Source organism: Sander vitreus, chromosome 20 (assembly GCF_031162955.1).
Source record: "Sander vitreus isolate 19-12246 chromosome 20, sanVit1, whole genome shotgun sequence".
NCBI lineage: Eukaryota > Metazoa > Chordata > Actinopteri > Perciformes > Percidae > Sander > Sander vitreus.
In genome coordinates this window covers 25,700,520-25,722,043 of record NC_135874.1, presented here as the reverse complement: position 1 = coordinate 25,722,043, position 21,524 = coordinate 25,700,520, and the positions used below count along the sequence as shown (strand labels likewise).

The 21,524-nt window shown below is 40.6% G+C and overlaps 1 protein-coding gene across 1 annotated transcript in view; it reads right to left on the bottom strand.

The window, feature by feature from the left end:
• Positions 1-566: 566 nt before the first annotated feature.
• The window catches only part of daam1a (dishevelled associated activator of morphogenesis 1a), a 31,586-nt gene continuing 10,628 nt past the window's right edge, over positions 567-21,524 (bottom strand). The window contains exons 4-26 of the mRNA XM_078276758.1: positions 21,303-21,374; positions 20,870-20,964; positions 19,815-20,034; positions 18,494-18,607; positions 17,035-17,145; positions 15,279-15,382; positions 15,083-15,149; positions 13,997-14,114; positions 13,765-13,903; positions 12,994-13,052; positions 12,200-12,387; positions 11,498-11,755; positions 10,201-10,308; positions 8,632-8,729; positions 7,446-7,530; positions 6,876-6,982; positions 5,680-5,768; positions 5,268-5,436; positions 4,392-4,499; positions 3,929-3,989; positions 3,641-3,775; positions 2,129-2,299; positions 567-1,258 (exon numbers count right to left, since the gene is read on the bottom strand). Coding sequence (XP_078132884.1) covers positions 1,055-1,258; positions 2,129-2,299; positions 3,641-3,775; positions 3,929-3,989; positions 4,392-4,499; positions 5,268-5,436; positions 5,680-5,768; positions 6,876-6,982; positions 7,446-7,530; positions 8,632-8,729; positions 10,201-10,308; positions 11,498-11,755; positions 12,200-12,387; positions 12,994-13,052; positions 13,765-13,903; positions 13,997-14,114; positions 15,083-15,149; positions 15,279-15,382; positions 17,035-17,145; positions 18,494-18,607; positions 19,815-20,034; positions 20,870-20,964; positions 21,303-21,374 — 2,880 coding nt within the window. The 3' untranslated portion in view covers positions 567-1,054. The remainder of the gene's footprint in view (positions 1,259-2,128; positions 2,300-3,640; positions 3,776-3,928; positions 3,990-4,391; positions 4,500-5,267; positions 5,437-5,679; positions 5,769-6,875; positions 6,983-7,445; positions 7,531-8,631; positions 8,730-10,200; positions 10,309-11,497; positions 11,756-12,199; positions 12,388-12,993; positions 13,053-13,764; positions 13,904-13,996; positions 14,115-15,082; positions 15,150-15,278; positions 15,383-17,034; positions 17,146-18,493; positions 18,608-19,814; positions 20,035-20,869; positions 20,965-21,302; positions 21,375-21,524) is intronic.

Here is a 21,524-nt window from a genome sequence, read left to right as displayed (position 1 = left end):
GAATTAACGTTAATATAGCGGCGTTGTTCAAAGGTCTTACTTTTAACATTACATAAACTATAGATTGAGTGTTGTTTTCATTCTACACTGTACACAATTATGCGTTGAAGTATAGATTTGCGACGTAGTTTGCAAATGGATCAACATATTCTCAACTCTCCCTGATTCATGGGATTTTCACCTTATATGCATTGTATTGCTTGAAAAATTGTTCTAACTCAAGTGAATGGTGGAGTCCACACCCCAACTATAACGACGACAGTTGGGATCAGTTTCAGAGCAATTTGAAAAAGAAAAAACGAACACTGACAGCCAATCCAAATCCATCTGAACTCCACTGTTGACAGAGCGGTATCGTTCATCCACGAGGATGCTCACATCGTTTTCGTATTAGCTAATGTTCTTGGTGTGGGCGGCCCTTTAGAAAAAACAAGTATAATTATCTTTTTTTTTTTTAAATGCAATCCACCCCAAAAACAAAAAAGTGTTTGGTTCAAAATGATTTGAAATATTAAAAATGAATACATCAACTTTAATGCAATTAATGCAATTTCTCCAGGATGCAATTGTTGTTTAAAGTAACTTTAATATAACTTACTAAATCATAGTTTTTTTTATATGGTACATTATAAATTCATGTTTTTAAAGGATGAACAGACAGATTTGCTTTTGTTTACAATTCTGAAAGAACTCACAAATAAACCAGAGGTGCAAACTAGTGCAAATATACTAGGGATACTGTAACACAATAAGTTATCACATATCTGAGAACATGTATATCTTTTTGTTACTATTCTCTTAATCTTTTAAAAAAAATATGTATTATTAAAAGAACATCAAAACCCTCAAAACTGGTCAAAGCAGACTGAGACTGTTTTGGAAATTATTATTATTCAATAATTATAAAAGCACAAAAAGGAACAGTGTTCTGCTTCAGGTCAATACATTAAGATACATTCATGACGGTTCATAAATTACATTGTAACAGCAACCAGTGCCTGCGTTTCACTGTACCAACGAACACAACACATTCAAAGGGTTAAATGGTGTCCTGTTACTGGTTCAGTTTGGTTATAGGTCTCTCCCGGCTGATGTCCACCAAGTTACCTCTCCGCTCTCTCCTACGGTCCATTTTGGACAGATCCTTATCAAACAACTCTCCAGAGCGCAGAGCGGACACCAAGTCATCAAACTCACCGCCCTCCTCCTCTTCATTGGCTTTGGCTTTCCTCGCCTTCTGTTCCCTGTCTTTCTTCAGCTGGAAAGAAAGACAGATCATGACAGGAGAGGATGGATGCTGTACATGTATCCACGAAAAGAGGTGATCATCAGGCTTTGTATGCATTTATATAAACAAGGAAAAGTGGTGATGTCGACTGTCAAGAGTCAGTGTCAAATATTTTCTATATTTTCTAAAGACTGAGTGAAACGGGTACAACACTTTTTTGTATTCATCTAACCACTGCAACCGTGCCTGCAATGCATTCTCATGAACGGGTTCATATGATATTGTCTGAAAAATTTGTAGGTTCCAATTAGTTTGATATCCCAAGAAATTAGGCGACCGCCGCGGTCTTTACAGTTAAATTTAGCCGGTAAATGGTTACTTTCAGCCCAATACCATTTACCATGAGGTGCCAGTTGTTTCAGGGCCCGTTGCTAGGTGAGTTTAGCCAACAAAAGGTCACTGGGAGCCGGCTACAGGGCACCGCTAGCAACCGCAAGATGACGGTCCTTTCGTGGGCTTTGGCAGTTGAGTTTAGCAGACAAAAAGTGAGGGTCATGCGGCGACGACAGTTATTTTTAGGCACCAAAAATGACTAGTTAAGTTTAGGGAAAAGGTCGTGGTTTGGATTAAAACACTCCCAATGAATGAACATGCGTTACCCGGATGAAAGTCTTTTGTTTTCCCCAGGTAAGCGAACTCTGCTCCCCGGCTTGAAAGCGTGTTTTTTTATGACCCTCCTCCCTACGCGGTCCACAGCGTTCTTACATGAGCAGTACATTTGGGGCATACAGCAAGAAATACGTGGAATACATACAAATTACAGTGCTTAACTTTTACTTCCGTAGTTATATGTAGGAATGGGTCATCTCTCTCTTATCTGAGCTGATAATATCTTCTAACCTGTGCCTCCATGAGTGCCCGTCTCTCCTCTTCCTCCTTGCGTCTGGCCATGTTCTCGTTGTCCTGCTCGGCCTCTGAGAAAGCTGTGAGGAAAGTGTCGAAGATCCCAAAGAACGTATCCGGCTGCAGGTTGGACGGGTCTTCTCCAAAATGTGTCAGTGCCTTTTCAAACTTTAACAAGAGAAAGAATATCTTTATTCTTTTAAAAAAGTGCAAATAGTAAAAGTCAGTAAACGGCAATAAAGTGGCTTACAGTTAAAACATTATAAAAAATAGCCGACAGTTATTTAAATAGTGTATATAACTTTGATGTGCAATGCAGTATTAAAACCTAAACAGTACAAACTGAAAACCCAATATGAACATGATGGTTGAAGGTGGTAATTTGGTCAGTTGCTTCACTCGTGTCTTTGCTCAGGGCTACAAATCAAATTCCTGTACTATGTTGAAGAGTCCTAAAAAGCCAGCGCATTTCAGTTTTTTGTTTGTTATACCAACACATTCTCATGAACGGGTTTGTATGATATTGTACGAAAACGTATGCACAGCAATTCATATGATATCCTTTGCAATTACATTGACTGCGGCAGTCACATGATGACCGGTCACATGACAGTTAAGTTTAGCCTTTAGTCTTAAGGTTAAATTTAGCTGAGAAAATGTGACTGTGAGCTGGGTACAGAGCACCGTGAGGTTACAGTATTTTCAGCAGACGCTGCAGTTAAGTTTAGCCGACAAAAGATGACCGTCCTGCGGAGTTTAGGCACCAAAACAACTAGTTAAGATTAGAAAAAAAGATTGTGGTTTGGATTAAAACAGCGGTCCCCTTAAGCAGTACTCCCGGGACATTAACACCCGTTTCCTGGGTGAAAGCCCTGTCTTTTAGGACCCAATTCAATACAATTCAATTTTATTTATAGTGTCAAGTCATAACAGAAGTTGTCTCAGGACACTTTACAGATAGAGTAGGTCTAGACCACACTCTATCATTTACAGAGACCCAACAATACCCCCCCAAAAGCAAGCATTTGTGATGATTCCCAGTTTAGGATCCATATATCTGAAATCTATATATCCATCCATATATCCATACGTATATCCATCCATATATCCATATATCTGTTCATCCATATATCCATATATCTGTTCATCCATATATCCATCCATCCATTTATCCATATATCCATCCATATATCCATTCACCCATATATCTGTCCTTCCATATATCCATCCATATATCTATCTATTATATATCAATCCATCCATCCATCAATATATTCATCCGTATATATATATATAAGTCCATCCATCCATCCATCCATCCATCCACCCATCCTCTTGGTCTAATGATGGTGGTGGAGAGCATTGTCTAACACATTGCTCAAAATTTCCCATAAATGTTTAATTACTGAGTGCATTTACACCTCGAGACTGCTTAGTGTTGTGATGGTGCAGAAAATGCGACAAAGTCAACGTGAATAACATAATAACTGTCATCTGTTGGCCACTCACCACTTCTTTGGCCTCACTGAGAGACTCCTCTACATCAGAGAAGCTGAAGGAGGCCACAGTGATGAACTGACTGACCACAGGGACAAACTTATCAGCAGGACTCTGAGAGGATTGACCCTGCTGGTACTGCAGCTCCTGGACATAGAGAGACAGACACATTGATTTGAATATTTTTTCATACATGTATCTTTGGCGTAGTCTTCACAATGGATTTACAGGTTGTCTGTCGATTAAACATGCTCAGATGATAATTAAGAACTTTCCAAGCACCCTACTGAGCTCACTCACCGCTTCAACACTTTTTAGGCCCGATCTCAGATTGCTCATGTCCTTCTCCAACTCTGTCATACTGAGTAGACGGGGGGGGAGTGGGGGGGGGGGGGAGGAGAGAAACACATGGCACATTTTTAACTGCTTTTTGTTCAAATTTGTAGCTGTAGCTGGAGTTGAACAATTTCTTGGTGCACAATCAGTGCAGTAAGTCTTGTTGTCACAGTGAGGTTGCCAGGTTTTGTACCGTCCCAGTGATGCTGTAAAGAGCCTGTATACTTAGTTAAAAAGGTGGGATGGTTAAATAGACTGCTTCTAGTTTTATAAATATGACTACAACAGGTTCACAATATTTTTTTAAACCAAATTATTTCAATAGACTTCATTGTGCCTGTATTACTTCAACAATGTGTGTATGTTTGTGTGTGTGTGTGTGTGTGTGTGTGTGTGTGTGTGTGTGTGTGTGTGTGTGTTTTCTTACTTGACTTTAGCAGCTTCTGGCACACTTTGCAGCTCTTGGCTGAAAGCTGCCACCTTAGGGAACGTCTTTTTCAGTACAGTGATCATGTAGTGGAGCAGAGTGACGTTTCTACAAAAACACACACACCACATAGTTAACATTCACTTAACTTCTCAGTGGCTTTCACAAGAAATAGCCAAACGTGCAAATAGACTTTTTTCACAGCAGACATTTCACTTGTAATAGTAGGAAAAGCACTGCCGTTACAAATAATCGTATTTGTAACATTAGTAAAGGTTCTATTCAAGTGTCCCAGGCAGATTTATAGTAGTAAACAGTATGCACTATGCAGATTTTCATGAGTTTTCCAGAGGCGATGAGTCAAGCTGGACGCCACTGATTTGCATAAAGTAGCCTGGATTCAACTATATGCAAATGAGGAGGGGGCAACTGTCTCTCGAATGACCCTGCCAGTGGACACGTACCAGGAGAAACAAAGTGTCTCCCCTGTGCTTTCTGACCACAGTCGGAAAGCTGTGGCAGGAAAAGTTAACCCTCTCCCCGATTTCATTGTTGTTCACAGAGAAGGAGAACCCGAAAAGGAGTAGGAGGTAATGCAATGCTACCATGCCAAGGCATAGTAGACCAATCCCAGTTGTAGGAGGTCTGCGTTGCGCAACATGAAGTTACATTTCTGAGGAGTGCATGTCCGGCTATGGCGTAGGGTCCGTATCTACTCATACCTACGTACGCAACTACGTACGCAACTACGTACGCAACTACGTACGCAACTACAGCGTAGTGTGACAGTGATTCAGCAGGTCCCTGCTTTTGTTAATGCTGGTTTTGCTCTGTTAAAAAGGCCTACGATGTACAGAGACATTTTGTGAACTGCACCTGTCAATGCTTGACTTGGTGTCAGCTATCTTGTTGAGACTGTACACTTGAAATCCGTAGGCGTTTCCCCGTTGTCCTTTGTTCATGTAGTTACCGAAGGCCAAAACCACCTCTAGGAGCTGACGCAGTGTCCCGCTCTGTAGCAACTCCCTGGACGCAAGACTCAGAGCTGAAACCAAGGAGACAAGGAGGGAATGTCATACATGTTCACAGACAGCACTCAAATCAATACTGTAATAGTGAATATCTTATAATATGTTAAGCAGGGGATACAAAACAGACTTCAAAGAAACTATAAGAGAGAAAAGCATGCATCCATATTCATAACATCTACTGTACCTTAATTTCAAATATAACACTCCTCTCAAACATTGAATGTGAACGAATGACCTTTTGGGATAGAAAAGAGTACCTTTGATTTTAGGTTTGACTTCAGCCACTCTTTCAGCAAACTTCTTCTTGAAGTAGAGAGACTGGAGCCTCTGTTGATAGTGGTTGATGCTGGGTGAAGACAGAAGTTAGAAGGCAAAACAGTGAATGTCATTGGCAACTGTAGGGGGAGAAATATGTTGTACATCACTTGATATAAATACCTATGTGATGAAACTAACAAACTTCTTTGCAGATCCTACATAAAACTTTTGTTTAGTTTAACCCTTAAATGCATGCCTCGAGTCTTTGGCCTCTGATTCATTCATTTTATTCAACTAAACTACCTGGTATTTCTCAAACTATTAGTGTCTAACAATGTTTATAGCTGTTTCATTTCATTTATTTTATTTATAAAAGGACATTGCACATTAATCAACGTTTCCGTAAATGTGCCAGTGTTAGCCAGCCTGCTAATTTTCAACTGTAGACCTGTAGAAGTGGGTGTAAATGTCACATTTTCAGTTTCTGAAAGCTAAAAATGTTACGTAACGCACTTCTGATTAAGCACACAGGCAGCTTAGTGGCGACTACCTGCTCTTTTCACACCCTGGGCAGCTGAGATGTAGCATTGGTACAATCATTAATAAGTTTCCTCCGTACAGAGCCATGACAAGTGTTATGGAGGGGTTTGTATTTTTTCATGTGTATGTGTGCCTCCTCCCTCTCTTTTCCAGGTTGACTGGTGATTGCTGAGTGGTAACTCCTGTGTATAAAGGAGAGAGGAGTTCCCCCCCCCCCCCTCCTCCTTTGTTCGTGTCAGCTGGCGTGTAGCGTATGCAGTTGATTTTGGTTTTGTAGAACTGCCTGATTGATTTTTGTTACGTATTTTTGTTACGTACCCACTTAACATTCACCTTACTCCTTAATTCCTACTCGGGACCCAACATATTTCGTAACACATGTATCCCGGACGAGCCCCCAAATATGTTACGTCCCGAATAGGAATTGAGTGTGTAATTGTGGATGTTAAGTGGGTTAAAGGAAGAAGGGGAAACCCTTGTTGACAAAATTATATACACAATTTCTAAGTAATTAGAGAACAGAAAAATATATAACAATAACGTATCAGGCAGAAATTAAAAACCAAAATCAACTACACACGCTACCTGACAGGCGTCAAAAACAAAGAAGGAGAAGAGGGAGTGTGTGTGTGTGTGTGTTTGTGTGTGTGTGTACCTGCTCATGTCATAGAGGAAGCGGTCAGCTTTGGCCATACGTTCCAGCTCATGCTTGTGTTCTTCTAACAGCTCAATGTCACTCTTCTCAGGAACAAACTTCAGGAGCTTCACACAGACACATAAACACACAAACTGTCACATGTGCATTTCATTTTGAAAAGTTCTTGTATGTATTTATTTATCAGACATGTCCCAAAAATAATAATAAGAATGTTTCTGTCAGAAACAGGCATCATGGTGGCTAAACTGATCCAATATTATCCCAAAATCCTAAAGTGAATTATACTGCTAAAAGCGTCTACCATGGAACATGTAGTTTTATATCACATTATCAATATATGTTGTGATGTAGTACATCAGTACAAAAGCCAGTCACCTGACATTGTCTATCTATGGGGAAAAATAAATTGGACTTTTACAGCTGGAACTCTGAACAGCTGACGTGGCCACTTTCTCCCAATACATTGATAAAAATGGAAATGGCCATGGAGCATCTCCATTGTGTCCTAAGATTGTGTGTGTGTGTGTGTGTGTGTGTGTGTGTGTGTGTGTGTGTGTGTGTGTGTACCTGCTCCAGCATGTCTTTAGGTAAGTCTTCCTGTTCATCCATGGTCAGGATGGCATGGCGGATCTCCTCGTTGGTCAGCCTCAGCCTGTAACACAGACATTGGGATGTTTTTTTTGTTTTCTTTCTACTTTTTACATTTCAATGTTCTTTTATACAGCACCTAGGTGGTTTTTATACAGTACTTTGGTCAGCTTAAGCTGTGTTTAAATGTGCCCTTTTTTGTTGGGGAATAGGGATGTATCAGAGAGGAGTTTATTAAACTATAAAAGACAGATTAACTAATTTCTGCTGCTGAGGCTTTTAAGTTCAACTGTAAGGAAATCGTTCAATCAACAACAAAAATGCCTGTCTCTGTGTTTGTAACCGAATCTCTAGTTAGTGCCATGTGTTAGTGCAACTGTCCAACTCGAAAACAAACCTCTGGATAACTCACAGACTGAGATATGGTATTATAAAATGATACTGTTGAAAAAACAAACGCCATGGCCACCTGGCCTTATAGACACCAAAAGTAGTAGTGCATTGAGGCAGCTCATAAAGTTGCAATTTATTGGCAGGAAATTCAAGCCTGGATGCCAGCCGAACATAGCCCTGCCCACAACATTTGAGGTCGGTAAGTTCAGTCTGGACTTGATCCGTTGTGGAGAAACTATGCTCGAACTAGAGCTGTTTGGACCAATCAAATTGTCAGGGCGGGCTTTATACGATGATGGACAGATGATGGAATCAACCACGTCACCAAAGAGCGCTTGGGTTGAATTTGTTTATAACAAAGATGGCTGACGCAGGAGAATTGAGATGTGTAGATTCCGCCATCGCATCTGTTATAGAAGATATCGACAGCACATTCATTTTAAAAGGATGAACAGAGAACCGCGATTAAGGCATTTGTCGATCGGAAAGATGTTTTTGCCGTCCTTCCTACAGGATTCGGCAAAAGTTTAATTTATCAGCTGGCAACAACATACGTCACATACTTTGATTGGTTGTAGGTCTATCCAATTGAGTGCAGAGGCATTTTCTTTCCTGGTTCGGTTGAAACACGGCCTATAATCACAGCCCAATGGAGCAGTATCAGACTCAGATTCTGACTAGAATTCTGAGTATTTTAGTAGTAGTATTTAGTATTTAGTTTTCATTAATTAATTAATTAATTCATTCATTCCTAACCCTTTCATCCACTGACCGTGAGAGCAGGATGTTACAGTTCTGTGCTCGGCGACCATCGATTACTGACAGCTCCTTGACCTTCTTCGCTAAAGCGAGGTCGTCCCCTGCATCCTTCTGTTAATACACACAACAGAGTTAGAAGGCAAAAAGAATGCAATACAATATAGGCTATAGGCTAACATAAGACTGGGAACATTTAAATCATGACAAAATTATCATCTCAAGATAACCCTTTTGAAAAATAACCATTAGTTAACAAAATAGGATACTTTATTCATTAATAGATTGTTTCACTAAGGGGGCTTTCACACCTGCCTCATGTAGTTTGGTTGGATCACACTAGAGTTTGTTTTCCCCCTTGGTGCGGTTCGTTTGGGCAGATGTGAAGGCAGCAATCGTACTCGGATGTGCACCAAAACGTGGACCAAACAAACAAAACCGAACCAAGGGAAAAACGCTCCAAGTCTAAAATTCATCAACTAATTGGAGCAGAGTAAATGAACTACAGGTATGAAAACGACCTGAGAAGAGAGAAAATGCTGATAAACTTGAGAAAACCATGTGTGCTTTTTTTCGTATATGTCATCCTTAAACTTCGTCACACACAGAAACCTTGCACACTGAGTCCGAAGCGTAATGATTAATCTGTTGCGAAGACTTTCGCAAAACAAAATGCGACGCTGATGTCGCTCTGCCTCTCTCTCCTTCTCCTTCATTTCATTCCTCGCTTCTCTCCGTTGACAGAACCTCGCTCGCTGTCCTCTCTGCGCCTTCTTGCATTTGGCACCGCGGCTACCTGGAAGAGTTGCGCTGCCCTCGCTCTCTGTCTCCATCACTACACTGTTGCTCTCCTTTTTCTGTCTGCGTTCTCAGCTTCCCCTCTTCCATGCTCCTCCTCATCATCATCCTGGATATTGCAATCTGACCTGTTGAGAGCAGACTATCTGAGTTATGAAATGACGCATTGCACTGTGCAAGCGTCTGCATTTCTGAATAGGCTCATACCTTCTCCTTGTCAAAATACAAAAAAATGCTTGCTACGAATGCGAAAAAATGCAGAAAATCAAACCCGATCCGCCTTTTTTTATGACGGATGAAAGTTTCGCAGGCAGTGTGCAAACATGATTGACACAACGTGAGGTCGGATTCATTTTTTAACGTCCGAATATTTGGGACTCAGTGAGCAAAGGAGTTTATTAGTGTTTTAAGCCCCCAACGTCTCCTTCCAGGCAGCGCTGCCTGGAAGGCACAAGGATTATGCAAAGGTTATGGTTAGGGTTATGGTTAAGGTTAAGGTTAGGGTTAGGTGCCTTGAAGTCAACAATTGCAGCGCAGCCTGGAAGGAGACATTGGGGGCTTAAAACACCATTGAGCGTGCAAGGACCTTTAAGTCTTCTCTTGTATCACAATGCATTGCTTGGACTTATGTTTGAATTAGTGTGAAGTCTGAATATATGTGACACAATGAAAAGACATATATGAATGGATAGATGGATAGATGTGCTAAAGACACAAAGAATGAATGAATATCAAGAGAGAAGGGCAGTGTTGCTGAAGTCATGGCAGGGATTTTAGGGTGTAATACTTGTGGTTTCTGGTAAGCTGAGAAGGTCCTCTGGAGCTCGTCCAGATCCAGGACTTTAAACACCTTGGCATCGTCGATCTCTTTCCATATGGTTCCATTTATCTTGTTCTGAAACAAACAAGAATGCAGTTTGTCAACATAATGTTAATTCAGGGTCCAAGTAACATCTTGTTTTCCAGAGATTTCAAATGCATCTCACAGCTGTTTACTTCCAATGGACATTGTCAGCTGCTGTTTGGCGTTCGCTGATTAGAGGATCAGTCTAATGTTGTTCTTTCTTACTGTCATCTAATTCCATGAAAAGACCAAAGGCTTTTTCCTAATTTCCAGTTTGTACATCCCTGATTCCTCTTCTCGCCTCCCCCAGTCAATCTTTGCCAGATAAAGCAGGGGATGCTTTTGGGGCGTGGCTACACGCCGACTTGTCAACAAGGACAGAAGTTTAGCAATGCTAACCATGGCGCTGTTTACATTAAAATAGACCTGAACTTGTTTTTGGGTGTTGTCCGTGTTCTCATCTTAAACTTTGACCCTCTCGCTGTGTGTTTTCACTTCATCAAAGTTATTTAAAACATTTTTGGCATCTAAAAATGTTTTATTCAGCGTTCTGCCAACCAAGCTAGCTAGCGTTAGCTGGTAACAGTCACGGAGGTCCGCGTTCACCCACCGTTAAAGGGTCAGGTATACTCGAGCACGACACCGTGCAGGGGCAGCCGTAGATGGTACGCGCGCTACGAGCATGCACGGAGACGTTTAAGCTCAACGCATTGTTTGCAATATTCTCCGAAACACTAGGGGGCGTACAAACTAAATTACAATTACTACAAAATAATCTGTGAATAAGCAAGAAGTAGTAGAGAAGCCAAAGAGACCGGAAGTAAAGCCGAGAGCAGGCTGCCTGGCAACAGTAGTTAACACATCCATGTTAAACACCGATGTACCGTGGCCGGGTTAGCTCAGTTGGTAGAGCAGGTGCACATAGAGATTTATGGATCGACGCAGAAGGTCCACTGTTGGAGTCCGACCTGTGATGGTTTCCTGCATGTCTCCCACATCTCTTCCCCTTTCATATCTAGCTGTCCATTAAAAGCCGGAAATGCCCAAAAAATAATCTTAAAAAAATAAAACACTGACGTAGCACAAAACATTACAATTATCCACTCTGATGATTAATGTGACTGTTGTTTATCTCCAAATCGTTCGTTATGTAAGACATATTGACGGACTATATAAATGTGTAATAGTATAATGTCAGCAGTAACATCAGTAGCAATAGACCTGGCAGTAGGAAGTGTACCTCAGGCAGTTTGCTCCAGTTGAAAGACTTGAGTGGGTTAGACGGCTGAGGAATATTCTTCTTCTGGGCAGTTCCTAGTGAAACCCCGAGTGGAAGAGGTGGAGCAAGAGGAGCCATGCCAAAACCTGGTGGGCCTCCTGGAGGAGGAGGAGGAGGTGGTGGAGGAGGAAGAGAAGAGGAGGAAGACGGGACATGACTAGGACCAGGAGGAAATAAACTACCGGAAGTCACAGGAGGTCCTCCTGGAACACTAGAAATCTGAAAGAGAAAACATAACATTATTCATTATGAACAGATGACCAAGGCGTGATCGAAGCTGGGATCTTGTAAGAAAATGAAAAGAAAATATTTTCAGCTTGTAGATGATTCAAAATATTACACAAATGTGCAAAAGCCTTAAAGGCAGGATTGGTGATGTTGAAAAGCTAGCAAGATTTGAAAGTAGCATCTCTTCAGTGCTGAGTTAGGGCCTGCAATTTTACTTAATTTTTCTTCAACACCCAATATTATCATACCGAATGAGGAAAAAAAAAACCTTAGCATTTGCATTTTTGTTGTGGCTTTTGCGTTGGTGTTGTAGCTTTTGCATTTGTTTTGTAGCTTTTGTGTTCATGTTGTAGCTTTTGTAATTGAATTGCAGCTTTTGTGTTTGTGTTTTAGCTTTTGTGTTTGTGTTGAACCTTCTCGGCCACCGTAACTCACCGAGTTGAGCTGCTGCAGCCGAGCCAACAGTTCTTCCACTTGTAGTCGGGTTTGCTTGTGGTCGTTACTCTCTCGCTCCAGTTTGTCTTTCATCTTGTTCAGCATCGCCACCATCTCTTCTTTCTCCTCATTCTTGGCCTCACACTCCCTCTCTTTCTTTTCCAGACGCTGCTGTAAGTTCTGATGCTCTAGAGAGAAGAGAAGGGGAGACAGCTAGTAACAAGTGACCTCTGGGAAGTTGAGTCATTGAAAGTAAACGGTCATTCTTGAAGGCAGAGCTGCAGAGCTACAGATAATAGACAAATAAGCATCGTCACTTTCTGCATCTTGACCTAATAACCATGACGTGTTCTTCTAGAATGCATTGCGTGCTTGGACCCTAATGTACCAACTCGCAGGTCTAGTTTGTGTTGTTGATTACATCGTGAAATTAGCAAAGCACTTTCTAAGCATTTATTCTCAGCTAAGTGAGTAAGCAAAATGTTGGGGTGACTTAATTACAACCAAAAGAAAGGATTGTCTTGTTTTGGAGTATTCTTTTGTACATAGTGACCTGCAGTGATTATGGGAGAAAAAAACATAGATTCAAACTCAACAGTCCAGCCAAGCTCTCCATCTTCCCCTTCGCCTTGTTCACGTAACAGGATGCATCTGACTGAGACGCTAAAGGAGACTTTGTGCATCACTAACGCCAAAGGCCCCTTTGCGTTGCTTTTTGACGCGATGGGAGTGAGACTGTGTTGGATGCAACAGTCTAATACCCTCTGCACATTACGTACAGTGGATGTGTTTACCTTTCCTCATTTTATCAGCTTGTTCTTTCCATTGTTTGACCTCGTCCTCCTTGCAGAGCCTATAGGCACACAAACAAACAGAAAACACACAAGTTTTTTTGTTTTTGGGCTATGTCATATGCTGGGGAAATGAACTGCACACATCACATATTTTCACGTTTCCTTTTTGGGTGCGTTGTAACGGTTTATGGTGAAACTGAGCTACCATGCTGTACTTACTTGTGCGTACACACGGCCCTTCAGTGCCCTTTTATGTGGATAGGCGGGGCGTTTATGCTAATTACGATCAACTGTCACACGCCTTGAATTATCGAGGACAATAGGATTCATCACTATAGGAACACGTCAGGAATCTACGGAAAAGGATTAGGACCACATGTGATACATTGTATTTGAGTTCTGAGTTTAAAGTCAGAATTCTGATTTTTTTTCTTTATAAGAATTCTGACTTTATTTTCATAATTCTAACTTGAAACGTTTTTTCACATGTGGCCCTAATCCTCTTCTGTATAAATCTGAAAGAGAACTTTTCTCAAGAACAGTACAGTACAGTACAGTTTCTGAAACATGTCTCTATGTTAGACTTCCTCATATGTACAATGTACTTCTTTTATTTAACATTTTATCAAAATAACAAACCACTGTGTCTTATATAGCTGTAAGTTTATTCAAATCAATGTTGGGTTGTTCAAATATGACCTAACCACAACAGCTGTAGAGTTTGCAGCACAAATGCTCATTTCCCATAAGTTAGGAACCCCGGAAACTTACATGCGTACAATGTTTTTTACGTTGAAGTCCTCCAGCGGAGCGACATCGGGGTTTTCACCTTTGTCCGTCTGCAGAACCAGCTGCTGAACTATCCGATCCAACAACACCCAGTACTGAAGTTTGTTGCGGTTCTGCTTACCTGCAGACAGACGGAGAGGAGTCGAGGATCATTTCATGGACATTTAACACAAGGGTTAAAAAAACAAACAAGGAGGCAGACAGGTGGTCTTACGTGTCATAATGAGACAGTGCTGCAGGGCAGACAGGAGGTGAGGGTAAGCTTCAGTGTGGCTCAGATTTCTCTTTATCAGCTCAAACATCTGGCTGGCACTTTTAGTTTCTATATGGACCTGACGGGAAAAAAAATACATTCATCAGCGGGTTCATAACTGTTTGAATTTTTTCACATACTATTTGACATAAAAAAGAAATGTAATGCTAAAGATAAGCTAGTACACGTGTGCTTTAATATAAAGGAACACTGGAATATAGTAGTAGAGCTAGAGTATGGAGAAAATCAGATATCACGATATTCTTGACCAAAAACATTGATATTGATATTGTAGGGTTGACAATTGGTGCTTTCACAAAATATTTTTTACAATGAGATTTAAGAAAAATAATCATCAATAATGTAGTAAACAGATTCAAGTGAAATTATGGAGACAAAATAAAAAAAGTCAGCTATATACTGACTTACATGCTCGCACAAAAATAGCGTGATGTTGAAACAAATCTGCAATTCTTCAAATGATTATTCCCTCAAAATGTGAAAAAAAACAGATTTTCTGAGAAATTTGAGTCAGTATGTGCTTGTTCTTATCAATTTAGACAACGTAGATGTGTACCGCGAGATATGATTTCATCACAATATGATTCCATTGAAAGATGATAAATTATAATATTGAGGGCGCCTGGTTAGCTCACTTGGTAGAGCGTGCACCCATATACAGAGGCTTATGGCTCGACGCAGCAGCCGCGGGTTCTATTCCGACCTGCGGTCCGTTTCTGCATGTCATTACCCCTCTCTCTCCCCTCTCATGTCTAAAGCTGTCCTATCTAATAAAGGCCTAAAAATGCCACAAAAATTATCATATTGAATTATTGCCCAGCCATGCTTATTAGTGCATAGTTGTGAAACTTGGAGCAGTATTATATGCAGCATGTGTTAATATGTTATTTGGATTTCTGAGAACTAATGTAATGTTGTTAAAAATCATGTATGTGTTAAGAGATTGGATTTCAGCTAGTTACTGAATCTAAAGGATGTAAAGAGAAAACCTTTGGACAGTATAAAGGTTTGTCTAAAATGACTTACAACATCAAACTGTTTGGACATCTGATGCTCGTCTTCATTCCTCAACATCTCAAAGAAGTCCAGATGTCTGGAAACAACATACACGCAACAACTCAACTCAAAGTCTGTCAAAGTACAAAGTGACCTGTTAGTTACTTGTTAGTTCCGCGACACAGTATTCATGTTTCAAAATGCTCCTTTTGGTGCAGCTGTGTACCTGTTCAGGGTGGCGTTGTCATTGGAGTGTAGTTTGTCAATGATCGGCTGAATGCCCAACATCAGAAACTCGTAGCGCAAATGGATACGGAACTCCAGACTGGTCTGAAAAACACACACATGCACAATGTAATCATCATATTCATCTATTTGGTAGACAATGTGAAAAGATAGAACAGGTAAAGAAAGATACCGCGTGTAGTTGGTTGAGACAAACACAAAGGCAAACATTAAAACATGATGTCAATCAAAGATACAGAAGTTATAGCTCAGCTACCCTGGTGTTTACTCAGCAGTTATTATTTCAGAAGATTTATATAGCAGCAAACAAATATTTGCTGTGTAAAGATCCGAGCTTCCCTGTGCTTTGTTTTGAGAGCCGTGCTGACCTCACGTGCATGTCAGTGCATGTGGTTGTGAATAAACGTAACTACTTCGCGTATTTCCTGTACTTTGCCAGATTTTTTTAATGCTAGTGTTGTTTTCACCTTGTGAGTCAATGTGTGTCCCGTCATAACACCACCTGTTGATTTCTATTGGCTGCCGGGCTGGGGTGGGTGTGGCTTATCTGCGTCCGACTCGCGGGAACACATGTTGCGGTGGAACAGCTCAGTGAGCGTCTGCTGAAGAGGATTGTATTTTCGGACTTGTCGTGACGTTTCCCCGCAGAGGTTGTGTTAATGTTATGTCTGCATTTTAAATGTCCAGCAAGTGAACTGTCAACTGAGTGTCAACGCTGTTTGCCGTTGCACGGACTGGCGAGTGAAGCGAGGACACGCCGAGACAACGGGCGCCAGGTAGGCCTCGAACCCTTACCTTAAAGTGGTCATATTATGTTTTTTTGCCTTTTCCCCTTCCTTTATTGTGTTATATATCTGTTTTGTGCACGTTATAGGTTTACAAATTGAAAAAGCCCAAAGTCCACCCCAAAGGGACTTACCATCTCCAACAGAAAACACTGTTCACAAACTGCTCCAAAGAGCTCTACTGTAGTCCAGACTTTACTTCAGAGACAAACGTGGTCACTTTGTAGCACATGTTATAACGCTCGCCTAGCTGCTGGCATGGCACGCCCTGATACTCTACTTCTGACTGGCTAGTAGTCCTTACCTAGGTACTGTCAGGGCACGCCCTCATACTCTGCTTCTGACTGGCTAGTAGTCCTTACCTAGGTACTGTCAGGGCACGCTCTCATACTCTGCTTCTGACTGGCTAGTAGTCCTTACCTAGGTACTGTCAGGGCACGCCCTCATACTCTGCTTCTGACTGGCTAGTAGTCCTTACCTAGCTACTGAGCATGTGCGACTCCCAACAAAGATGGAACAGAAGTGAGATGTCTCACTCTGTAGCTAAAACAGAGAGCTCAACACACAGGGTGAAAAGAGGAGCTGCAGCAATGTGCAGTACAACAAAAATATGGTGCTTTTTGAAAATGAAACCATGTTAACCTATTCTGATATAACCTCTGAATATAATTATGAACCTAAAAATGAGCATAATATGAGCACTTTAAGTCGAGTTTAAGCGTTTAGCTTTTCTTGTTTTCAAATGTACGAGTAAAACCATAATCCTAGACATAACGAGAGTAATCAAGTTCCCCCAGGTCTGTCTGTCTGTCTGTGTTGAAGAAAAGTGGGCACACTAAAAAACACATCATGTGGTGTTACGGTGCATCACAAACCAAGTCCTAAAAGAGATTTGACATCAGAAAATGATTGTTTTTAGAAACAGAGAGACACATGTAGATGGTTCCTTGCCTCTCCTGCTCCCTGGCTGAGCACAGCATTGATGAAGGACATAATGGCAGTCTTCAGACTGACTTCATCTCTGTAGCGGCCTGTGGATCTGTCCAAGTCTGTCAGCAGGGTCTGCACACAAAACACAGAACAGAACCGAAAGTTACATCTTTATAAAACATATCCGTATGGATATGGACAAATGCTTTCGCTGTGGATTCAAATAGAATGATGCCAATATTATCGGCCGATTAAAGGCTGGCTCTGTTTTTGGCTGCAAACAGGACACTTTTGAAGCTGTGGTGGAGAGGAGGTCACTGAACAAACTGTTAGCCATCATGGATAACCCCGACCACCCTCTCCACCCCCCCACACTGGTCCAACAGAGGAGCACCTTCTCTAAGAGGCTCCGACAGCTTCGATGTCGCACGGACCGATACAAGAAATCATTCCTGCCGCAGGCAATCAAACTATTTAACACAGATAAGACTCGTAGACATCACAACTGCACTAATTGCAACTTGCACAGTAGGTTTGTTTACCTACAGCTTTATCAATAGTATTTAAACAGTTGTACAGTTTTTATTCCCAACTTATTGATATTTTAAACTATTGTTCTTATATTCTATCCTATTATTATTTCATGTATATTGTATCCTTTTACTTCATGTATATTCTGTATATGTGATGTGTGTCTGATATTTTTGCTGCTGCAACATCGGAATTTCCCATTTTTTTGGGATCAATAAAAATCTATCTATCAATCTATCTATCTATCAATCTATCTATCTATCTATCTATCTATCTATCTATCTATCTATCTATCTATCTATCTATCTATCTATCTATTATGCATTTTCCAAACTATCGGTATCAGCATTTATAATGGCCGATGAATGATTATTTTATTTTTTATTTATTCATTCATCAGAATAATTTATAATGACAAATAAATGATTCTGATAAATTAATATTTAAAAAATTCAACCTTTTTTTGTTATTGTGTTTTTGTTCAAAGGACTTTAAGTTTCATATCTTAAGTTTGTGTTTTTATACATTTTATTTATCAGAACTTTAATATATTTTGATGTTCCTCTGTTCTGTTGTGACAATAAAACAAACAAGTTTATTTATAAACTGCATTATCATATTATTTTAGTGAGGACTCATAAATAACTACAAATAACTAATGTTAGGGAAATCTATTTATGTTTTGGATTATTTTTTTTAATATATATCGGCTGATATATCGGAATATCGGATTTTTAAATCACCAAATATTTGTATCGATATCGGCCTTAAAAATCCTTTATCGGTCGGGCTCTAGTAATGATAACAATTAAGAATTGTCTATGGGAAGCCTAGAGAATTCCCCTTTCACGGGTCTTTGTGTCAAGAAATGAGAACCTGTTTCATCCACACTTCCATGTCCCTTTGTAAAAGATTAAATGAAGCACACATAAACAAATCAAAAGCAGACCTGAAAGCGCGTTCTCTCCGAGGCGTATTTCTGGTAGTGCATCATGGCTTCCAGTACTTTCTTGTGGCCTCCTGGCACCAAACATACTGCACCAAGGATCTCTAACACCGCAACCTAGGGAGAGAAAGAAGAACGGACAATTACAAACGACAAGTGATTAATAACTGCAACATGGTGATTTTAAAGGGCCAAGTACAAGTTTGACCTTAAACGACCACATAGGTTGTGTGTTCCTAACTCTAGGGTGCGAATTGCCGGGGGGGTATGCGTGGGATTTCCCCCTTTCTGGTTTACATATCTCTGCCTTTGCTGAATTATTTTTTATCCCTGGTGGGAAGTGATTAATGCTACTTCACCAATAGACCATATACCTAAAATAGAAGTATTTTGAACAAAGTAAAGCGCTGTAACGTGAACACATAGTGCCATAAAACGATAAAATCCAAGCGGCAGTTGCTGGCTTGGCCGCTACAGAGCTCCAGGACGCCAATAGGTGACTGCGAGCCGGCTACAGGCACCGCCGGGTGACGGCCCTTTCAGGGGCCATTGTAGTGGAGTTTAGCCGGAAAAAAGTGAGCGTCATGCGGCGATGACAGTTAAGTTTAGGCACCAAAACGACTTGTTAAGTTTAGGGGAAAGATCATGGTTTGGATTAAAACACTCCCAAGGAACGAACGAGCGTTTCCGGGTTGAAAGTATTTTGTTTTCGCTGTGAAGTGAACTCCGCTCACCGGCTTGAAAGCGCTGTGTTTTATGTTGACACCACGTTGTGCTTTCATTTCGAGATTATTTTTCATTGAATTTTGAAGTTAAAGCAACACTATGTAACCTTTCCTGCTTCGGTCCCCCTACAGGTTGGAAGCTACACATGCTATTACATTATGCAAGTTTGCCAGATCGGATCTGTAGTTTGAATGAACTGAACAATGTAATGTAATGGACAATTCTGCTTCCAACCTGTAGGGGGACAGAAGCCAGAAAAGTTCTCTAGTGTTGCTTTAATAAATAAGTGTTTTGGCATGGCCGGCCGAGTGGCACTATACCCATGGTAATGAAAGGGGGCATTTAATTCTTGCATGTTTTGTTTTGCATGATCATAAAGCACCTCCATAATACCTACCGCGCCCCCTAGTGGTGTCAAAGATGATCTAGTGAAATGGGAGGCACCTGAGCTAAATGTCAAGTGTCATAGCAAATGGTTTGAACACTTGTGTCGATGTGATATTTCAGTTTTTTTTTCTTTTTAATGGATTTTGGAAAGAATTCCAAGATCCTGTTCTTTGTTTTGTCATTATTTTGGTAGTGAATGCACGGTATGTACCTTGGTTTTGATGCTTTCAGTGGTGAGACTTTGTGCGATGATATTAATGCTCTCGCAGTGACCCAGGACATGAGCTCTGCCCTGAGAGTTGTTCATCAGAGCTTTGATGCAGCCGATCAGGGACGTGTGGACCTGAGAGTTGCTGGTCTCGTAGTCCATTGACTTCAGGAAATTCAAGATGCAAGACAGGCCATCCAGGTCGATGAATCGCGTCACAAACCTGGTGGACATAAATCAGAATGGCACATTAAGATTCTTTAGGTCACTGCGGTCACGGGAATGTGAAATTAAGCTTTGGTGAAGCCCTACAAATACAATACAAGAGCGTTATGTTGATCTGTCGCACCAAAGGGAATCAGATGTTCCCGATGTTTGTACCGGAGTGAAATATCTAGGGCATTTTGTTACTGATAAAATGATGGATGATGATGATATTTACAGGCGGTGCTGTAAGATTTATGCACACGTCAAATATCCTTGTACGTAAGTTAAGTATGTGTTCTGGTGCTGTAAAAATGTCTTTGTTTAAAGCTCATTGTACACCTCTGTGTGCTGCACACTTGTGGGTTAATTACAAGGGAAGCATGAAAAGATTACAGGTAGCATACAATGATGCTTTGAGAATACTACTTAAAAGGCCTACATGGTGTAGTGCTAGTGAGATGTTTGTGTCTGCACAAATTAATACACTTCATATCTGACGCTGACAACGAACAACACTGAATCTGATGTTGGATATGACCAAGATAATCTCATTCATAGACGCATCAAGTCGGCGGATTCGTTTATACACGAGATTTCTTACTACAGCTTGAAGACGGTGGCACAAATGCCTATTTTTAACAGTATAGATGATGGATATATTTACATATATTTCTTTTTAGATATTTTATATTATGAAATTGTACTATGCCCCTGGGATTATATACTGTATGTATTAAGTGTTGTATGTATTATGCTGTCATTTTATTGGACCATGAACCCGTAATAAAGTCTTATGTATGTCTACATTTTCAGAATTTGATTTGAATTGTTTGTTAGAGCAGGAATTGTACCTCATTGGCTGCGTCCGCAGTGCTGTCTTTAGACCATCTACGATAGTATGTCTCCCCTGCTCTTCCTCATCCTCCAGTGCCAGCAGAGTCCTCCTCTGGAAAAGAGAGGGGTCAGACTAAGTAATGCCTCACAACTCTTCACAAAGGAGGCAATAATGAAGAGAGTTGGGCTCTGTCCCTTTGGCTCCTGGAGCTAAATGTTGGTTTATAATGTAGGATTGTTGCACTCTGTGATATCAGCTGAAATAAAGTTACAATAAACTGCAATAGCATTTAAATTAACATTGTCATTCAAAAGCAATTGTAAAAAAAAAAAAAGAAAAAAAAAAAGTGCCTTCAAAAATCATCAATGTGTTTATGTTTTTTTTTAAAGGAAATTGGTAATAAAGCAAAATCTGTGAATCTGTGTCTGTGAATAAACTGTGTTACTCACAGCAGCCATGGACCTGAGTTGGTCAATATAATACTCTGGCCATCTGGTTGCTCCTGTATTCTCCTCTGCCTCCTGCAATACACACACACACACACACACACACACACACACACACACACACACACACACACACACAGGTCAGGGTAGTCTAGATAGACAACAGTTCATTTTATTTGTGTCAGTGTTCTTAAACTCTGTTCGCTTCGGGAAACAACAATAAAC